At 35.8% G+C, this 18,312-nt stretch overlaps 1 protein-coding gene across 9 annotated transcripts in view; it reads left to right on the plus strand.

The window, feature by feature from the left end:
• LOC131085397 (sodium channel protein type 2 subunit alpha-like) overlaps window positions 1–13,625 on the plus strand; it is a 39,511-nt gene extending 25,886 nt beyond the window's left edge. For 6 of the 9 annotated variants that reach the window (XM_058027473.1, XM_058027475.1, XM_058027476.1 and 3 more), the window contains exons 17-26: window positions 366–483; window positions 2,340–2,494; window positions 3,657–3,830; window positions 6,849–6,971; window positions 7,220–7,501; window positions 9,003–9,056; window positions 9,855–9,992; window positions 11,455–11,559; window positions 11,953–12,223; window positions 12,406–13,625. In XM_058027473.1, the coding sequence (XP_057883456.1) occupies window positions 366–483; window positions 2,340–2,494; window positions 3,657–3,830; window positions 6,849–6,971; window positions 7,220–7,501; window positions 9,003–9,056; window positions 9,855–9,992; window positions 11,455–11,559; window positions 11,953–12,223; window positions 12,406–13,589 (2,604 nt within the window). In that variant the 3' untranslated portion in view covers window positions 13,590–13,625. Of the gene's footprint in view, window positions 1–365; window positions 484–2,339; window positions 2,495–3,656; window positions 3,831–6,848; window positions 6,972–7,219; window positions 7,502–9,002; window positions 9,061–9,854; window positions 9,993–11,454; window positions 11,560–11,952; window positions 12,224–12,405 lie in introns of all 9 variants that reach the window. The other 3 variants (XM_058027482.1, XM_058027478.1, XM_058027481.1) reach the window with 1 other exon arrangement.
• The last annotated feature ends 4,687 nt before the right edge of the window (window positions 13,626–18,312 follow it).

Raw genomic sequence — 18,312 nt, forward strand, 5'->3', positions numbered from 1 at the left:
ACTACATATGTGCATTGGCAAAGAAGAATGCAAATTAATGCCAGTTGAAATGTATAAGAAAGCAATAGTAGGAAGCAAAATAAATAGAATATGTACCAGCAAATCAACTTGGTAACAGTTAATGTTCTAGAAATTCTGAAATTCCGTGAAAGATTCCATGATACGCTGTACAATCTGTAGATGGAAAGTGGCAATTTATGCACATTTCAACAGCATTGACTGCTACGTGTGGATGTTTTTTTGTATTTCTGGTGAAAAACATTGTTGTTCTTATTATCGGCACATGGTGTTGCATGCTTGGTTAATTACACTTCTAAAAATATCAATATTAATAAAGTAAAAATATAACTGAATTTTATTTTCAGAAGCTAGATTTTTCCAGCTCATCAGAAGGAAGTACAGTTAATTTAACTGTCTTTGGAGAAGAAAAAAGCGAAAGTGAACCAGAAAAAGCATCAGAAATACAAGCATGCTTTACAGAAGGTATGGAAATAAAATTTGGGCCTAACAATTACATTTTGCTTGTTTGCAACAAACATTGGCTCTTCAAGGAAGCTATTTGCTATAGCAGTCCTGGATCGTAATTCATCAAGTCTTAGGGTATGATTAACTTTGCCTGCTGTAGATAGCAATACTGACATCTACAAAGTACTATTTGTTAAAGCAAAGTTCAATATGTGTGTATGTAGTAATTTTTAATATTTTAAAATAATCGCTCGGCTCAATTCTACAAACTTATTCTCAGCAGACTGTAATTCTGTTAATTTAAATTACTTTGTCAGTAGTGAAATCTGCAAGATCAAACTAGGCTCACTTTACTAAGAAATTTAAAATGAAATCATGTGATTGATCACTTCCTAATGCACCATCATTCATTCAATGGAGAGTTTGACTCAAGCAATAAACTTTTGTTGAGGTTGCACCATTAATGGGGAGAGAGGTTGTATAAATATACTGTGGGTTAAAACAGGTGGGTGAGATCCTGTGTATCTCTTTAAGTAAAGAAGTGAGAACAGCATACTTGCAGGTCCTTAAATATTTTGATTTATTTTAGTTCTGAATGGCTGCATCTTCTAGGGGACTACTGAAATTTACTATGTAGGAAAGAATTTCTGGGTTTTTTTGATATTATGGATCTTAATTTCCTTTTAAATCATGAGTAAAATAATTCAGAACAAAATATGGTCCAGGATTAACTCCCGTATCTTGTTCATGCTTTTTAGTTCGCTGTTTTGCAGACATCTTTATATTAGGCTGGAACCTTTGTCCTTTGAAGTATTATTTTACTGGTCTTTATATACCGGAATTGTTAGTGTGGGGATGAATTGACTATATCAAGTTCTTAATTAAAAAAAAATCCAACAAAAAAATGTACCCTTCTCAAATAATTTGACAATATATTAAAATTCTTCCTTATCCTTGTTTGTGTGTCCAACTCATTCTTGGACATAAGATTTATTTTTTCATAGTATAAGCGTGTTGAGTGGTTGAAGGTAAGGTAGTTCATGTTCTTCACAGTGGTAGCTGTTTTAGCTGAGATGATGAAATACAGTGTAACTTATTTGTAACATATGAACTTAATGACACTTCACAGGAAAACCAGAATGCCTTCAGGATCGGTTAAAGTCATGTCAACTTGGTTTTGTTTCTATGTGATTCATAATTTTTAAAGAATTCAGGAGGCTACTCTTGGCTAGGCAGTTACTGAGATTCATTACCAACAGTGCCTTGAAGGCCCCAGGATAAAGTTGGGAGCTCTCCAATGTGAGGCAAATTTCTGTGGACAGTTGCCACAAATCTGTATCACATTGGAAAAGCTCTCATTTTCTCCTGTTAAAACATTTGCTTATGTAAAGAGTTATCCTTCATCCGCCCATGGAGCATCAGTTGTTCCTCAGCATTGTAAAAAATAATATTAATGTCTGATTTATTTAAACCTTTTCTAAAAGGCAACAGTTCTTTTAAAAGAAGAACCTTCTGTATTCTTGAACAAGTTCATGTGGAAGTTGCCATGTGTGCTTGTTGTTTCTACTCCCTGACAATTTGCATATATTCTTTAATTATCTGTATATAAACTGAATAATTAAATTTTTAAATGTGTTTGTAAGTGAAAATTAGTTCCGTTAGATGACTGTCCTTTACTATAAACTTGATGTAGCATCAGAGGAAAAATTGTGTACACTCAAGTTAAAACAAAGTATAAAATTGAAAAGATAAGTGGCATAAGTGGCCTGAAGTAACTTGAACTTTGTGAAACAGAAGCTAGCTAAGAATAATTTTATTTTTCAGGATAATGAAAATTGTAGCATATAACAGTTTCCTAATGTTTGTGCAATTAGGCTGTGTACGGAAGTTTAAATGCTGTAGAGGCAGTACAGAGAGCACAAGAGGGAGAATCTGGTGGAACCTTCGAAAAACCTGTTACAACATAGTAGAGCACAACTGGTTTGAATCATTCATTGTCTTCATGATTCTTCTCAGCAGTGGTGCTCTGGTAAGTAGAGCTTGCACCCATAGAAATAGTACCTATAAAAATGTTTTATCTAAGTAGTATTATAACACATGAATTCCTTAAGAATAAAACATTGAAGTTGCCTTTGAAGAAAACTTCGAACTGAATTCCCAGAATATTTTGTGTATTACATTTAATTTAGATTACATTAAAATTTTGATGACTGCTAGGTGACGTGTGTGTTTATGAAAAGGATTATGCTAAAAATCTTACTTAAGAAATTACAAAAATTGTGAAAAGGGAGATGTATGCATGAAAAATTTGTTCTACTTAAACGGAAAATTGTCCCCCAAAGTAGATATTGAATTCATCATGTTCTTAGTTAATTTTTTGCTACAGTTTTAGTTGCAGTATTTCTGGACTGTTACATAGGAACTCTTGAATTTCTTTTTACTATTCTTAGGGACATTTGTTGCTTCACATATTTGGTTTCATTTTGGTTGCTAATTGACACAGGATTTGTTGTATATTGTCTTGGTCTCTGCTCCAGCACCTAAAGCACCAGGTACTTTCCTTCCTTCTTAGCTGACCTTGGTGTTTGCAGGGTAGTTTCTCTCACTTTTTCCGTCAGTGCTCATACTGCTATGCAGTGCTTTGCCCTTTCTTAAACATGTTTTCCCAGAGTTACTGTCAGCTTCATTGTTGTGCCCAGCTGTTCCCTGTGTGGTGTCAATGGTGGAGCTGGCACAAAGCAGTCCCCTGGCCTCTTCTCACAGTGGCCACCTCTACAGCCTCCCACTACTAAAACCTTGCCATCAGCTCCTGCCACAGGAATTCACTAGAGATCATCAACGTAGTATCTGGTCTCTTGTTAATTGAAGTTGATGTAATAATGAGAGTGGCTTCTGACAAACCTGGCTGGACTTTTCAGGGTGAAAAATTATAATTCTATGTTGAATATTATTGAAATTTCTAAAAATCTTTTGGGCAACCTCTGACTTTTTATTGTAATTCCATTTTCAGACAAAAATAAAATTTAAAACTCAGAAAGAATGTAATTGTAATTTCTGTTATTTTGTTTTTCAAGGTAAAGCATATAAAGTTGAAAGTGATTTTACTTTGCTGTTTTCATTTAGTTCTGGCTGAATTTGTAATGTTCAAAGGCTTTTCAATATCTGACTTATATGTAACCCATTCTTTACAGGCTTTTGAAGATATATATATTGAACAGCGCAAGACCATAAGAGTCCTGCTGGACTATGCTGATAAAATCTTTACTTACATCTTTATTCTGGAAATGGTGCTAAAATGGGTTGCCTATGGTTTTCAGACTTACTTCACTAATGCTTGGTGCTGGCTGGACTTCCTGATTGTTGATGTAGGTACTATCCTTTCCAAGTAGTCTGTTTCTGTTGTTTAGGCAGGTGGTTTTATGTAGCTTCAGTCTGATAAGAGATACATGCAGTGAATAATATGTTTGGTTTAAAGGAATGGAAAATACATACTGGTGAATAAGACCCTGCTGCAGTTATCCAGTGTGTAACTAAATCTGCCTTTGTGCTGCCATTGACACCATGTGTTCTGTGTTTTACTGTGTGGAGTCCCAGCTGGTGAGGGAGCACGATTTACAGATTTCATTTCAGTGTACTGGATGTGGCAGCAGAGAGCAAGGAGGACACAGACACAGGAAGGTAAAGGGGAATTTAAGTGAGCACTTGGGATTGGGCATTTGATCCTGGGCTTAATGGGGCACTGACAAAGAACTGCAGGGGAGAATTGTTTTTCAACAATAACATTAAAAGCTAGTGCTGACATTGCACTCCAGAGAAACTAAATTAGTGACATTGCATGATATGTTCATTTAAAGGAGTTCTTTCTTTTTGTGAAAATGTTGGACTAGAAATTCAACAAGTGGACAAAAGAAAACTCTATTGATTGGATGGTACCTGGAATCTAGGACAGAAATTTTATCCCCTATCTTTAGAATTGAAACTTACCTAATGCCCTTTTTAAAGTAGGTTTTTTGGAAGAAAAGGCACAAGTGGCATTTGTTATTTGTCTTCCTCATTTAACTGTTCTTCTTTTTCCAGTGGATCCCCATTCTCAGCAAATGGAGTAACTCAGGGACTTGAGAAAATATGTGATATGTTTTTTCAGGGATATGCAGTTTCCTGCTTTTTACTTTCATGGCCTCTCTACTTCTTTTGTTGTGAACTCCCAGTTAATACTTACACCAAGAAAAAAGTCAACATATTCCCAGAAAAGATGTACTGACCTGTAAGAAACTTAGCAAGTATAACGGCCCTCCCCTAAGACTAAATTTTCCAAAACAAGATAACCTTAGCACATGAAAGGACAAAAAGTTAGGACTGTCTTTGAGTAAGGCTGAATATATAATTTTTGTATATTTGCTTTCTTTGTGGATGCTATAGCATTCTGATTTTTCTTTATTATAACTTAAGTGAAAAATTATGAAAATTATATAATCAATGGGAAATCAGCAGCAATCATCTAGATAGATTCTGTCACCTTTGCATAAAATTGTTGATGCCATGTTTTAGACTCTTTTCATACTATGAATAACCAGACAGTATGTTTCCAGAAGCTTGTGATACGTAAATTTTGAGGTTTTTTCCCATTACAACGGTCGTTGGTAAAAAAGAAAGAAAATAAAATAGAAATTAGTAAATCTATTACTATTTAAGGAGTATTCAGATTTAGTGCCTCTGTACAAGCCTGTATTGGGAAATTATGATCTTGAATTCAGTTTTAAGATCAATTCTGATTAGGCATACCGTGTATCCGTGTGGATAGGCATGGGCTCTTCATTTTTTTAGCAATCTTAGTGTTTTCATGTAGCCATCTTAATCTTTTGTTTAGAGTGGCTGCATTTTGTGGTCCTACAACAGCAGATTATATAACAATTTGTGTTGGGGGGCACCACTGGAGGTTTTCAAGTAGCTCTAACCTCAAGGTTAGACAAGACAGCTCAGGCAGATACTCTGTTTTGAATGGAGAATGCCTTACTTAGCAATGCAATTTCCAGTGTTTGACCTCCTGTATTGTAAACCCACTTCTTCCACCCCTAAAGTCATGGTGGTCTGCTTAGCTTTTTTTCTGATATTATTGCTAGACTTACTTGCTATTGTTTTCAGCCACTAACAAGGAATTATAATTATTTCTCTTCCTACTGGTTTAGCATGCAGGTGCTGCCCTCAACTGCTTAAATAGATCTTAGTTTTATCTTTCTGTCCTATGCCTTTATCCAGCTAAGCATTGAACAAATTTGCCAGTACCAGTCAAGTTAAATTATCACTGTGAGACATTTTACAGAATCTTTTCAGGCAAACTGTTCTGTACCTAGCAGCCTAAGCTCTCCAGCTGTTCCCTGTTTGGGAAAGGACTTATGGTATACAGACAAAAGTTCTTACCCGTTGTTATGTTCACAGTTATTTCAGAAACAGGTAATTAGCCCCGAAACAAATAAAAAAGCTCATTTTGCTCTGCTTTCCATGTGCAATTACAAATGATATCACAGAGAAGAGCAAAGATGGGATTGCGTCATATTTGGCAGCTTGCTTGAGCTACCCTTAGAGGAAAGAAATCTGCAGAAGACTTCCTCGTGTAAACACAGCAGGAGATAGCCATCTGGAGTGAGGGGTTCAGCGAGGACACAAGTCATTGACTTTCACTGGAAAACAGCAGGAAAATCAACTTTTGAGCTGTTAATCCAGCTGTACTGAAGGTTTCAAAAATTCTTGTGGATTAAACCCTTTCTTCCACAAAAGTAGGCACATTAATTGTCCAAAATACAAACAATTTTTAAAATCCAAAGATTTTTCCAGCTTATGATAACAGTGTACTTTTGTGAAATTATATTATTTGATAATTACAGAAACAAAGTTGAAATGAAGCTGAGGTTGGGATTCTGTCTCATGCACATCATTACAGGATGTTTTGTAGTATTTTCCCTTTTTTCTTTTTTGCAACACACCTTTTGAATTTTCCAGTTTTCTAATGTTGTATTTAGGATTTCTATGTATGTAGAAGCCAGTTTATAGCTGGTATCACAGGCTGTCCAAGCCACAATAAAACACATGGAGGGTGAGGAAATTACTTTTTTAAAAATTAAAAATATGCATATGCACATATCCACAGATAGTATTATGGATTAAAGTATGTTTTTGTTCAAACTGTTCTGAAATTTACGTGCAATATTAGACTAATTTTTTCTTTAATTTCCTTTTCTTCTTTTTTTTTTAATTTATTTTCACTGAAAAATTAGGGAACTTGTGAATTTTTTTTCCCAATGTCCAGTTCAAAATTTTTCCCCTCAAGGCATTTCTATTTTGAAGCTACTTAGAAAAGTGCTTTTGTTTTGTTTTGTTTCTTCTAGGTCTCATTGGTTAGCTTAGTAGCTACTGCCCTTGGTTTCTCAGAATTTGGTGCAATTAAATCTCTCCGAACATTAAGAGCTTTGAGACCTCTAAGAGCTTTGTCACGCTTTGAAGGCATGAGGGTAAGGAAAATAAAAAGGAACTAATGTGTAAAACAAATCCCTAAAAATATGCCAAATTATAAAAGCTAATTTAATGTCTATTAGTAAGGCCAACAGTAGCATGTTTGGTTATATGACATGCATTACTACTTTTCTATTTGCATTACTTAAATGTAATGTAATGCTTTACATTAAATCATCTTCTAGATTAAAAAAAATAAATAACTCTTGTGTTGTTTTTAATTTTTTTTTCTTTGTTTATTGACTAGGTGGTTGTGAATGCTCTTACTGGAGCAATCCCATCCATCATGAACGTACTTCTGGTGTGTCTTACATTCTGGCTAATTTTCAGCATCATGGGAGTAAATTTGTTTGCTGGCAAGTTCTATCACTGTGTTAACACCACAGATAAAGAGATGCTCACACCAGAACAAGTCAGTAATAAAAGTATGTGTGAAGATATGAACAGAACTACTGGAAATGTTCGGTGGAAAAATGTGAAAGTAAACTTTGATAATGTTGCAATTGGTTATCTTTCTCTGCTTCAAGTGGTAAGTGCATAAAATTTCCACCCTTAGTTTTAGTGGTGGTATCATTTAATTCCATAATTTTCCATGTTATTTTAAAATAAATAAATAGATATGGATTTGACTTTATAATTTTGTTCTATGGAGCTAATAATTATTGCTTATTGTAAACATGTGATACATTCTCTGGCCATTTTGGAAGAGGAGGAATATCTAATATTTACATGATGGATAAAAGGTTGCTTGGCACCCAGCTGCTAGTACCTTTTCTAGCGCTATGGAAATACAGTATGTAGCTAAAATATCTGGTTAAAAACTGCAGCTAGATTTTCTTTATCTGTTAAGGCTTATTGACTAATATTTTTACCATGGTTGTCATAGATAGGTTCTAGGACTTATCGGCTCTTCAAACAAGAGGAGAGCGGTAGATTTCTAGGCATGAGCCTTTTTAGAGAAAGTATCTGTAAATTGCCAATAAGACAAGCATATATATTTATAATTGAATGCATTTGACAAACTGCTTCTTGGAAATTATTTGTACTCGTAAACAATTGGTAATTATTCTGCCTTTAAAAATTTCCAACTGGTAGTGTTTAGTAGTCAGTATTGTGCTAGCAGGCTGCCATCTGTTTGCTTCTGGAGGTAACAGTAGCTGTTGCTAAACAGCAGTGGGCAATTGCATAAATTACCAGCTTAGAGAGTGGCACTGCTTTTAGTATTTGTAGCAGGTATTGCACCCACAGTTCACCTGTGTAATGGTTGCAGTTAACATCATTCACACCTTTCCTGCCCTCAGAGGAAGTTTGATGAGGACCCTCTAGAAGGATAAATAATTGGTTGAATGGCTGTGTGGAAAGACTTACAGTCAGTGGCTTAGTGTAAGTGGTGTCTCTCAGAGATTTCCCCCAGGACCAGTACTATCTGATAGCTCCATCAATGACATCAGTATTGGAATTGAGTGCACCCTCAGCAGTTGGCAGATGACACCAGGCTGAGTTTTGTGATGGGCTTAGATGGCACACACTTTAAGGAGCTACTGAGTCCCTGGGCAGCTTCACTCAGTCTCTGCTTGGAGCTCCCTGTTTCCAGTGGAGTGACCCACACCATCCTGTGCAGGTGGACTAGCTGGTCATGCAGGTTCCCTGTATCCTGACACGAGAGACTTGGCTTTACTGGGATGTCACATAGCACAGTGCCTTTCCTGTTCAGGTAATGCTTTACAGCTGGCAGCCAGCACATCACTGTTCCCTGGGAGATAAATCACTGTCTCTCTGGTGCAACTCATGTCACAGAGTGTTTATATGAATTTCCATGAAGATTAGAATTTATGCAGTGTTTTTTAAGAACTGGGGGGAGATATTCCGCAGCAATGAACTTCCTGTGAATGCTTCACTCATAATGCACCAGACTTCTAATATTTTCTTTATATTTATGAACAGAAATATATTGCAGAAGACACTGGTTTATTTAGAATGTTCTCAGAACTGGAGCTGTGATAGAAAATATTAACAAATTTTGTTTTTAGGCAACATTTAAAGGATGGATGGAGATTATGTATGCTGCAGTTGATTCTACAGAAGTGAGTGCAATATTAAATCTACTATGTAAATATAAAATTTACTGAGGGAAAACAAATCTAAGACTGATGTGAGACTTCTTGAATGGTAGTTGAAATGACCTAAAATATAAAAAATTAAGTGTAAAGCCCTGATGAATTTTCTACAATCTATGCCCACAAAGTGCTTATACTTTTATCAGGTAACAAGAATTATAGCTGTAAGCTACATAAATTACTACTAATCTAGTAATTCTTCTGTAAAAATCCAAAATAATGGGATCTGGTTTTCTATTCGTTTATGTCTGAGATTGTACAGATCAGGAAAAAAGTTTTTTCTGTGTCCTCAAAAATAACCCAAATAGTCACGAGGCATCACTGCAAAAGCTAATCTAGAGCTGCAGACTCTGATGATCTCAAAAACCAAATCTGCTAATTTTTACCTATTTTTCTTTTAATCTTGATATTTGTTTGCATCTCTCCTCAATCCAGCTCTTGATTTCCTTATAGTCTGTGGGAACTGAGTTGCTTTTGAGATTTGTACATTTCTGTCAAATTTAGTAGGACCTACATGAAATGTCAAATGTCATCAAAGAAAACAGACAGAGAGGGAAGGAATGGCAAGTCCTGCAATGTGTGCAATTACAGAAACCTGTATTAAATAGATTTTCAAGTTCAAATATGAGGCAAGTGTAGCGTATGCTCCAAAAGAGTTGGGTTTACCCCCCTGTACATCTGGATGCAACTTCTCCTCCTGCTCAGGATCTTTGATTTGTCTTAACTGTTATTTGTGATGCTTTGCTGTTTTCCTGTGTTATATAGGTAGAGAAACAGCCCAAGTATGAACACAACCTGTACATGTACCTTTACTTTGTGGCCTTTATCGTTTTTGGATCATTTTTCACCCTTAACTTATTCATTGGTGTCATCATAGATAACTTCAACCAACAAAAAAAGAAGATAAGTACCACATGTTTCATTTTCACAATACTTCATTGTTATTGAGCATTCAGTAAATGTATGCAAGGATAAATTATAGTGTCTGAAATTTCTCAGAAAGAAAGAAAGAGCAGTATTTTTCTTACTATTGTTCTTTTTGAATATCACTGACACTTGGGCCCATTGGGATATGAATGGGAAAAGAGCTCGTGTTGCGACATACTGTCTCTGTGTAGTTAAACTGTGCTTTTCTGTGGTCCCTGTGTGTTATCTTGCCTTGAGGCCTTTACTCTCCCTGGGGACAGTGCACTGAGACAAGAATGGCTTGATCTCTAATGATAGCCATTACATCAGGGAGACAGCAGAAGAAATCCCCAACCCCTTCCCACTTTCTTTATGGCTCTCTTCTTTTATTCTTTATTTCCCACTGACTGAAGTCTTCCAACAGTCACAGAATATTTCCACCATAATTATCAAATCAATTTCTTGTTTTTCTTCCGAAACTCCTACTATCCAAGAAGTTTCTTTTACTTGAATATTTGATTTATGAGGAGAGTTTGTTAAAGATGGTCTCTTTTGCCTTCTAAATCTTCATGTCAATATATAGACACAGCTGAAAGTTAAACACACCTTCATTCTGACCTATCATTACTCTGTCTATAAGATTGGCACTACATTTGACAAATTCAGTGGGACAAAGTCACAGAATAACCCCTGACTGATGCTGATTTCCATATGCCACTGCTTTGATATCATGCATACCTGGAATACAATTACAAGCAAGTGCATGAAAGGAATAAAACAAGTTACTTGAAAATATAAATTGTATTTCTGAGAAGTGTTCCATGTGTGCATTGCACCAGTCTAGAAATCCTTTTATTCAGAAAAGAAACCCCAAAGTAAACCCATGCTTCTTATGATCTAGGTGCAGTGTAGGGGGATGATCAAGCTTCATGCACACTGTTCATATATATCATTTGAACTGAGATACCTATAGTCAAATGGTAAAATGCACATCCTGAAAAGGAGAATCAGTAATTTGTTTCTCTTGGTATGTTTTACCTGAAGGCATATATGCTCACAGTGTATCTTTGTACCTTTGAAACTTTTTTATTTTTAGTAGATTGATTTACAGTGTGGAGATCATGATGCTAGATTTATTAAGTGTCTATGAAATGTGCATTTCCCAAGTTGTGTTTAGTTTTTAAAATTTATTTAATGGAATTAATCAGGTATGTATTTTTTTTAAGAAGAAATAAATTGAACTTTTGGGGATTTTCTTTGCTCCATAATTTCTTTCATTTTTCCTTCAAGATTCATCAGATATTTTAACAATCTTTGAAATAATTATTATGTTTCAGTTTTGGTAACAATGTATAAGGATGACTAAAGGGCTTTTTTAAACCATGTGCTGCAATGCTGTGAATTAATGGATATGAAGGCTTGTCTGTAATCAGATTTGGGGTTTCTTTTATTAATTTACCTTGGAGGCCAAGACATTTTCATGACTGAAGAGCAAAAGAAATACTACAATGCAATGAAGAAGCTGGGCTCCAAGAAACCACAAAAACCTATACCTCGACCAATGGTAAGAATAGTGCAATTCTTAAGTCATCTGTATTTGGAGAGAAATCTCAGTGGTACATAAAATTTCTCTTTAACTCTTAAATGGTTTCAGCCTAATTAGTTACCCCTTCATTCTGAATTGAAATGTACACATGTCTGTTCTGCAGGAAAAATCTCTCATATTTGTTATGCCTCAGAAAACAGAGAATCAAAGAACATGAAGAAATATATAGGCTTGTTGAGTTTTGAGAGAAAAACTTTGAACAAGCATATAAGTTACTGGACAATGGTTTACTTAGATTTTTGAGCCTTTTGCTTGGTTGTATATTTTGGGAGAGGAAGAATGAAATGGGAGGAAAGAAACAGATGTTTATTACATAAAAGTACTATAACCTTTTCTTTTTTCTTCCCTCAGAACAAATTGCAAGGTCTGGTGTTTGATATTGTAACCAAGCAACTATTTGACATCATCATTATGGTTCTAATCTGTCTTAACATGATCACAATGATGATAGAAACAGATGACCAGTCTGAACTGATGCAAAATATTTTATATTGGATTAACTTGGTCTTTGTTGTCCTTTTCACTGGTGAATGTGTCTTCAAAATATTTTCACTCCGTTATTATTACTTCACCATTGGCTGGAATATTTTTGATTTTGTGGTTGTTATTCTTTCAATAATAGGTAAGAAATTCCTATGTTCACAATGAAATATAGTTATATGTGTATTTAATGCTTTATCAAGTTGTGCAAAAATTAGAAGAGTTACTTAATTTTAATTTCTCTTGATTATTTTACATTTTCTGTGGAAAATGTAATCTGTGTTAAAAACTTACTTTCTTAATTTATTTTTATGCTTTTCACAGGTATGTTTCTAGCTGAGGTGATAGAAAAGTACTTTGTGTCACCCACTTTGTTCCGAGTTGTACGGCTTGCCAGGATCGGTCGAATCCTGCGCCTCATTAAAGGCGCTAAGGGAATCCGCACTCTGCTTTTTGCTTTGATGATGTCTCTCCCTGCCTTGTTCAACATTGGGCTGCTGCTCTTCCTGGTCATGTTCATCTATGCCATATTTGGCATGTCCAACTTTGCCTACGTCAAGAAGGAAGATGGGATTGATGACATGTTCAACTTTGAAACGTTTGGCAACAGCATGATCTGCCTGTTCCAGATCACCACGTCCGCTGGCTGGAATAATTTGCTCAACCCAATTCTAAACAGTGGGGAGCCAGACTGTGACCCCCATAAAGATCATCCAGGGAGCCCTGTGAAAGGTGACTGTGGCAACCCTTCTGTTGGGATTTTCTTCTTTGTCAGCTACATTATCATATCCTTTCTGGTAGTGGTGAACATGTACATTGCTGTGATTTTGGAGAACTTCAGTGTTGCTACTGAAGAAAGCGCTGAACCCTTGGGTGAGGATGACTTTGAGATGTTTTATGAGGTTTGGGAAAAATATGATCCTGGTGCAACACAATTCATAGAATACAGCAAACTGTCTGATTTTGCAGCTTCTCTAGATCCTCCTCTTAATATACCAAAACCAAACACAATTCATCTCATTGCAATGGATCTACCTGTGGTGAGCGGTGACAAAATTCACTGCCTTGACATCTTGTTTGCTTTCACAAAGCGTGTTTTGGGGGAAAGTGGGGAGATGGACACCCTCAGAATACAGATGGAAGATCGGTTTATGGCATCCAATCCTTCTAAAGCTTCCTATGAACCCATTACAACCACACTGAAACGAAAGCAGGAAGAAGTTTCTGCCACTATCATTCAGCGTGCTTACAGACGTCATCTTCTGAGACAGTCAGTAAAGAAGCTTTCATTTATGTATCAGAAGGATGGGGGTGATCAGCTTATCAAAAAGGATGTGATTGTTGGTAAGCTGAGTGAAAATTCGTCTCCAGAGAAAATGAATATGTCTGCATCCACCACAGCTCCGCCTTCTTATGATAGTGTAACAAAACCAGAAAAAGAAAAATATGAAGATGACAAATCAGAAAAGGAAGACAAAGGAAAAGACAGAAGAGGAAACAAAAAATAAAAGACACTTTTATCCATGATGAATGTTTGCAAGCTTGAAAATGTTTTTGTCAGTAGCACTCTTACTGGAGGATTATGCCAAAATTATAAGTTTTTACATATTTACCCACTACTGCAGACAGTGCCTGTCCAAGAAAATGATCCATCACTGGTAAACCCTTGGTGGCAACAGGGAAACAAACTTGCAGAACAATAGTTTTGATTATCAGCTGTTACTAATTGAGAGGAGACACAAAATTTCTACTTGGAATATAGGAACCCTTAAGGGGTCCTAATAAGGCTGTATTTTTGTGGAGTAAGTGTATCCACTGTGTACATTTCATCTCTTTTCTGTGTTCCACGTGTATCAGTTCTTGTTCATGATTTCATTTGCTTTAATAACATACTGCTTTATTAGTTCTGCTGTGCTGAGAAAAAAATCTAAATACTCTTTATTTCGATAAACACTCAATAATACTCTTGTGTGCCGAGAAACACAAATGTCAGGAATATGTGATTATGGCATCATAATATGAACATAGTTCTCTTCAAGCCACTTCTAAATGCAAAAAGCCAGAAATCCAGATTACTAAACCTCAGGGTGTAGATCAAAGAAGCAGCAAACTATAAAAAAAGCCAAGAGTCTAGATAAAGAATTTGTCAGTAAATCAAACAAGGGAATAATTCTCACAGAAAAGAGGTTGGTAACTTAGCCTTTAAGTTTCATGTATTTATTTTTATTACCTTTTAGTAGTTTTTAATTTATTGTACTGTCCATTTCAGATACAAATAAATGATGCTACATAGAGCTCCTGCTTGGAAAATTGTGAAACTACTAAAAAAATTACTTTCAGTGTACAAGATAGCTGATAATTCCTGAAACATTAAAACAATTCTTTTCACAGAAGAGCTACAAATGAAAAATTCTGCCTATAGGAAATTATATCTATTTTTTTAAATGGTATGTTTGACCTTGTAGTATCGTGAGTAGCTTCCATACTTTATTCCAAAGTCTGTTGCTACACTTCTCATTTCTCATGAGTGTATCCCACTTAGGAAAATAAAGCTATGAGTATAAGTTGATAGCAGAGTACCTTTGGGGACTACCTTAATATGTACCTCAGATTTCATTTTCTCTACTTTGCAGGGATGGATCATAGCAACACAAAATATGTGCATGAAAGAGGTGGTTTTGACGCCCTCTTGGCAATTTAGACAGGTTTCCACTGTAATGTAACCTTCCATAGAGAGCTGAGATGACCAAAAAGATGTAGTGAAATCAGCTTTGTCCTGCACTGGGATGTAGATGATTTTTTTTTTGCATTCAGGCTGGCAATATACATGTAAGTAAAACACCCTCTGTTATTTAATCAGTTGTTTTACACAGTGGTACCTTTTTGAACAAGGAGACAATGACCTAATTACCATATATGTGTCAAATATGTACCCTAGTAAGTTAGCTTACAACATTTCAGTAGATATTATGATATATTCTGTGATACTTTAAATAATTGGAAGCTCTAACTGATGCATGCTTGCTGCTATTATCCTACAGCTGTTAAAGTTTAACATGGGAAGAAATGTGAATGCTAAAAAGAAAAACTGTTTGACAAGACCGTCATTCCTCATACCAGTAAGCAATAGTTTGCTGCTATTAAAGATTTTATTTTGTGTGAGTGTTGTAATCAGCAAATATGCAGTAAGGTAATGGACTATACGGGACAAATAGATGGCTTAAAATATGGGGCTAGAAGAAAATTATAATGTATATTTATTATTTTTATTTTAAGAATAGTTTATTTTATAACATTTTTTACTCATTATAGGAAATTATACATATTTTCCTGTTGTTATTAATATTTATTGCTGTCTGTCTTTGGCACTTTACTGTTCAGAAACATAATATACAATGTGTAATGGAAAATTTCTGCTAATTGCTTTAAATAGCTTTTAATAAGGAATAATTTTAAAACAAATGGACAGTACATTTTTTTTTTTCCTGATCTGTTGGTAGGTCTTTTTATGTGAAACAAAATAGAAGGCCTTTTTTTATGTTATAATCCTGTCTATTGATTTTCAGGGATCTTAGTCATAGGATCATTGCTTTTTCCCCAGAGTTAATATCACACTGTCTGCTTTGCTTATTGGTGCACACTGCAGTAGAAACACTTTAAATATAATTTGTTATTCAAAAATCTTCCTTCATGAGGATGAATAGTGAACTTGTGCAATGGACAGTGAAACACTTTGCATTTCTTATAAAAGAACTAGAATATTGATGGGCTCCTGCTTTTATGGAAATTATTGGCTCGTAGTATACTGATGAACTGCATGCAGGAAGTTGTTTTACCAAAAATAACTACATTGCTAACAACCCAAAAGAATAAAGATAACCTTTTTATGTAACTATTTTGGTCTTTGTCTTTTATTGTATGAATTTTATAAGTATTAACAAGTAATGGTTGGTAAAATTAAGGGGGAGCCACTTCAGCAGTGAGGTGATCTATATTCTAGATCACGTGTTGCTTCATGACTTAGCTCAGTCTCAACTTGTCACTATCAAGATGAAATGAAATGCTGATGTTGTCCTGACCAGAGGAGGTTTTCTAGAATTCAGAAAAAATAATGTATTTCAACTATGTGTCTTTTTGCCAAATTTTTGAGTTGTCCAGGAAGAGCTCTAGACTTATTCTCTGTTGGGCAAGTCCAGTGTGGGTTGGCTCCACAGCTGCTCCTGCAGACACTGCTCACTGTGGGATTGGGCAGCCTGGATCTGTCACCAAAATAACCCCATGGGAGCATAACAGAGTTGCTTTAATTCCTTTCTCTCTGAAGAAATCCATCCTTGCCGAGAGAAGGGAACAGGAGCTGTTGGAGGTTTTAGGGGCCGTGTCACAGCCATCGTCAAGCAGCTGATGCCTTTGCAAGGCTCTCAGGCTGGTCCCTGGTTGGAGGTTGCTGCACACAGGTGGCAGGATGAGGGACATGGTGTGTGTGCATTGGATGTGGGCATGGCGTGATTAATGCTTTTTTTTTTGTGTGTGTGTGTGTTCTCATTTCTTTTGTGAAGAGAAGCTGCTGTATGCATGGGCCAATATAACTAACAGGAAAAAACACTGAACTATGCTATGCTTTGAAAGATAATATGCATGTTTTTAGTAACTATACCTGATTTGAATTAATATGGATGTTTTTTTCAATCCAGAATACCTAATATTTTAATATGGCAGTTGGTAATAATTATTACTAATGTAATAATGTAAATACTTTAAAATAATATTATACTTTATACTCTTAAATTGCTGCTTAAATATAAGTCAGTGCTGGATGGGTGTGTAGGTAAATTGAAAATTCTATGTGGAATAAGCATAAAATATTTATGTAATAATTTTTCTACAAATTTTCTAGTGCACAGGAATATATAAGGTCATTTATAAAATAATTTTACCCTATACAATTTCTATTATTTTTAAAGTTATGGCTATTAAAACAATAATACAGCTGGAGTCACTCCATTTTTAGTATCTTAAATGCAATATCTCAGACCTTTACCAAAAAGTAACATATTTTTGGATTCCAAGTGTATATATTTGAATAAATTTGGATACTTCTGTATTTCTTTGAAATCATTCCAGTATACCTTGAAAGTAAAAAACTTATGGAAGACACAGTTGACTTGCAGACTTCCTCCTTAACCCGCAGGTATGAAATTAATCTGTGCTTTAGTTTTGATACCAGACAGTGGTTTCAGGTAATGGATCAGTCATAAATCATTCTGCAAAACATTATACAAAATTCCTAGAGCAATAGGCCACTCCACTCTCTTATTGTCCCAGCTCACAGAGAAGGAAAAATTAGTAAGAAAACCTCCTTTAAAACTGCCTAAGAAATGAGCTGTCTCTTACTAATCCAGGAATATTGGTGTATTTTACTTTTTGAAGGTGTCATCAACCTCCAACTCCCCTCCCCACCCTCCAAAAAAAACCTTAACTATTCCTCAAACCTGTATGGGAACATAAAAGTGAACCATTTTTGGAATTTTTCAAATCCTGGTCTGGCTCAATCTTGTAACAAAAATGTTTCACTTCTAAGGACAAGGCTTCACTTCTAAAGACAAGTCCCGCATCCCTCATACGGAATCACCTGTAAAAACGAAAAAGGGAGAAGGTAGTAGGGGGAATAGGTAGGATATTGCTTCTCGCTTGTTTTCATAGACACCTAAAATAGGTTCGGGGGTAGTTGGTATTTTCAGGCAGGAATTTGCGTGAATTCCAGGGGCCAGTGGGGCGGATCGGAGCCCGGCGTGCCCGCTCGGAGCCCGGGCACCGCCAGAGCCCGGCTGGCGCTGAGGGACCGCGCTTGTGCTCGGTGCAGCCTGATAATCGCTCTGGTGGGGCGGAGATGGTCACTGTCAGCGCTTCTGTGACTGAAACAGCCGCTCCTTGGGTTTCAGTTCTGTACCCTGTAGGACGTGTGGACCTATATCCAGACCTGATACCACGTTGGTAACAACTGCCGTGCTCATCTGAGCTTACAGCTACAGCTGAAGGGTTTGATGCAGTGAGGAATTCCTCAAATAGCTTTGGGTTTACTTTTCTTAATAGGCATTATTCATCTAATCCTATGGTGCACCCATGAAACAGCCCCAGCCTTCTAAAGAATCATATATGAAAGTATCTGTGTCATTTGCACTTCATTATACATATTATATATATATATTTATATATATATATATATGTACATAT

This window comes from Melospiza georgiana, chromosome 7 (assembly GCF_028018845.1).
Source record: "Melospiza georgiana isolate bMelGeo1 chromosome 7, bMelGeo1.pri, whole genome shotgun sequence".
Taxonomy (NCBI): domain Eukaryota; kingdom Metazoa; phylum Chordata; class Aves; order Passeriformes; family Passerellidae; genus Melospiza; species Melospiza georgiana.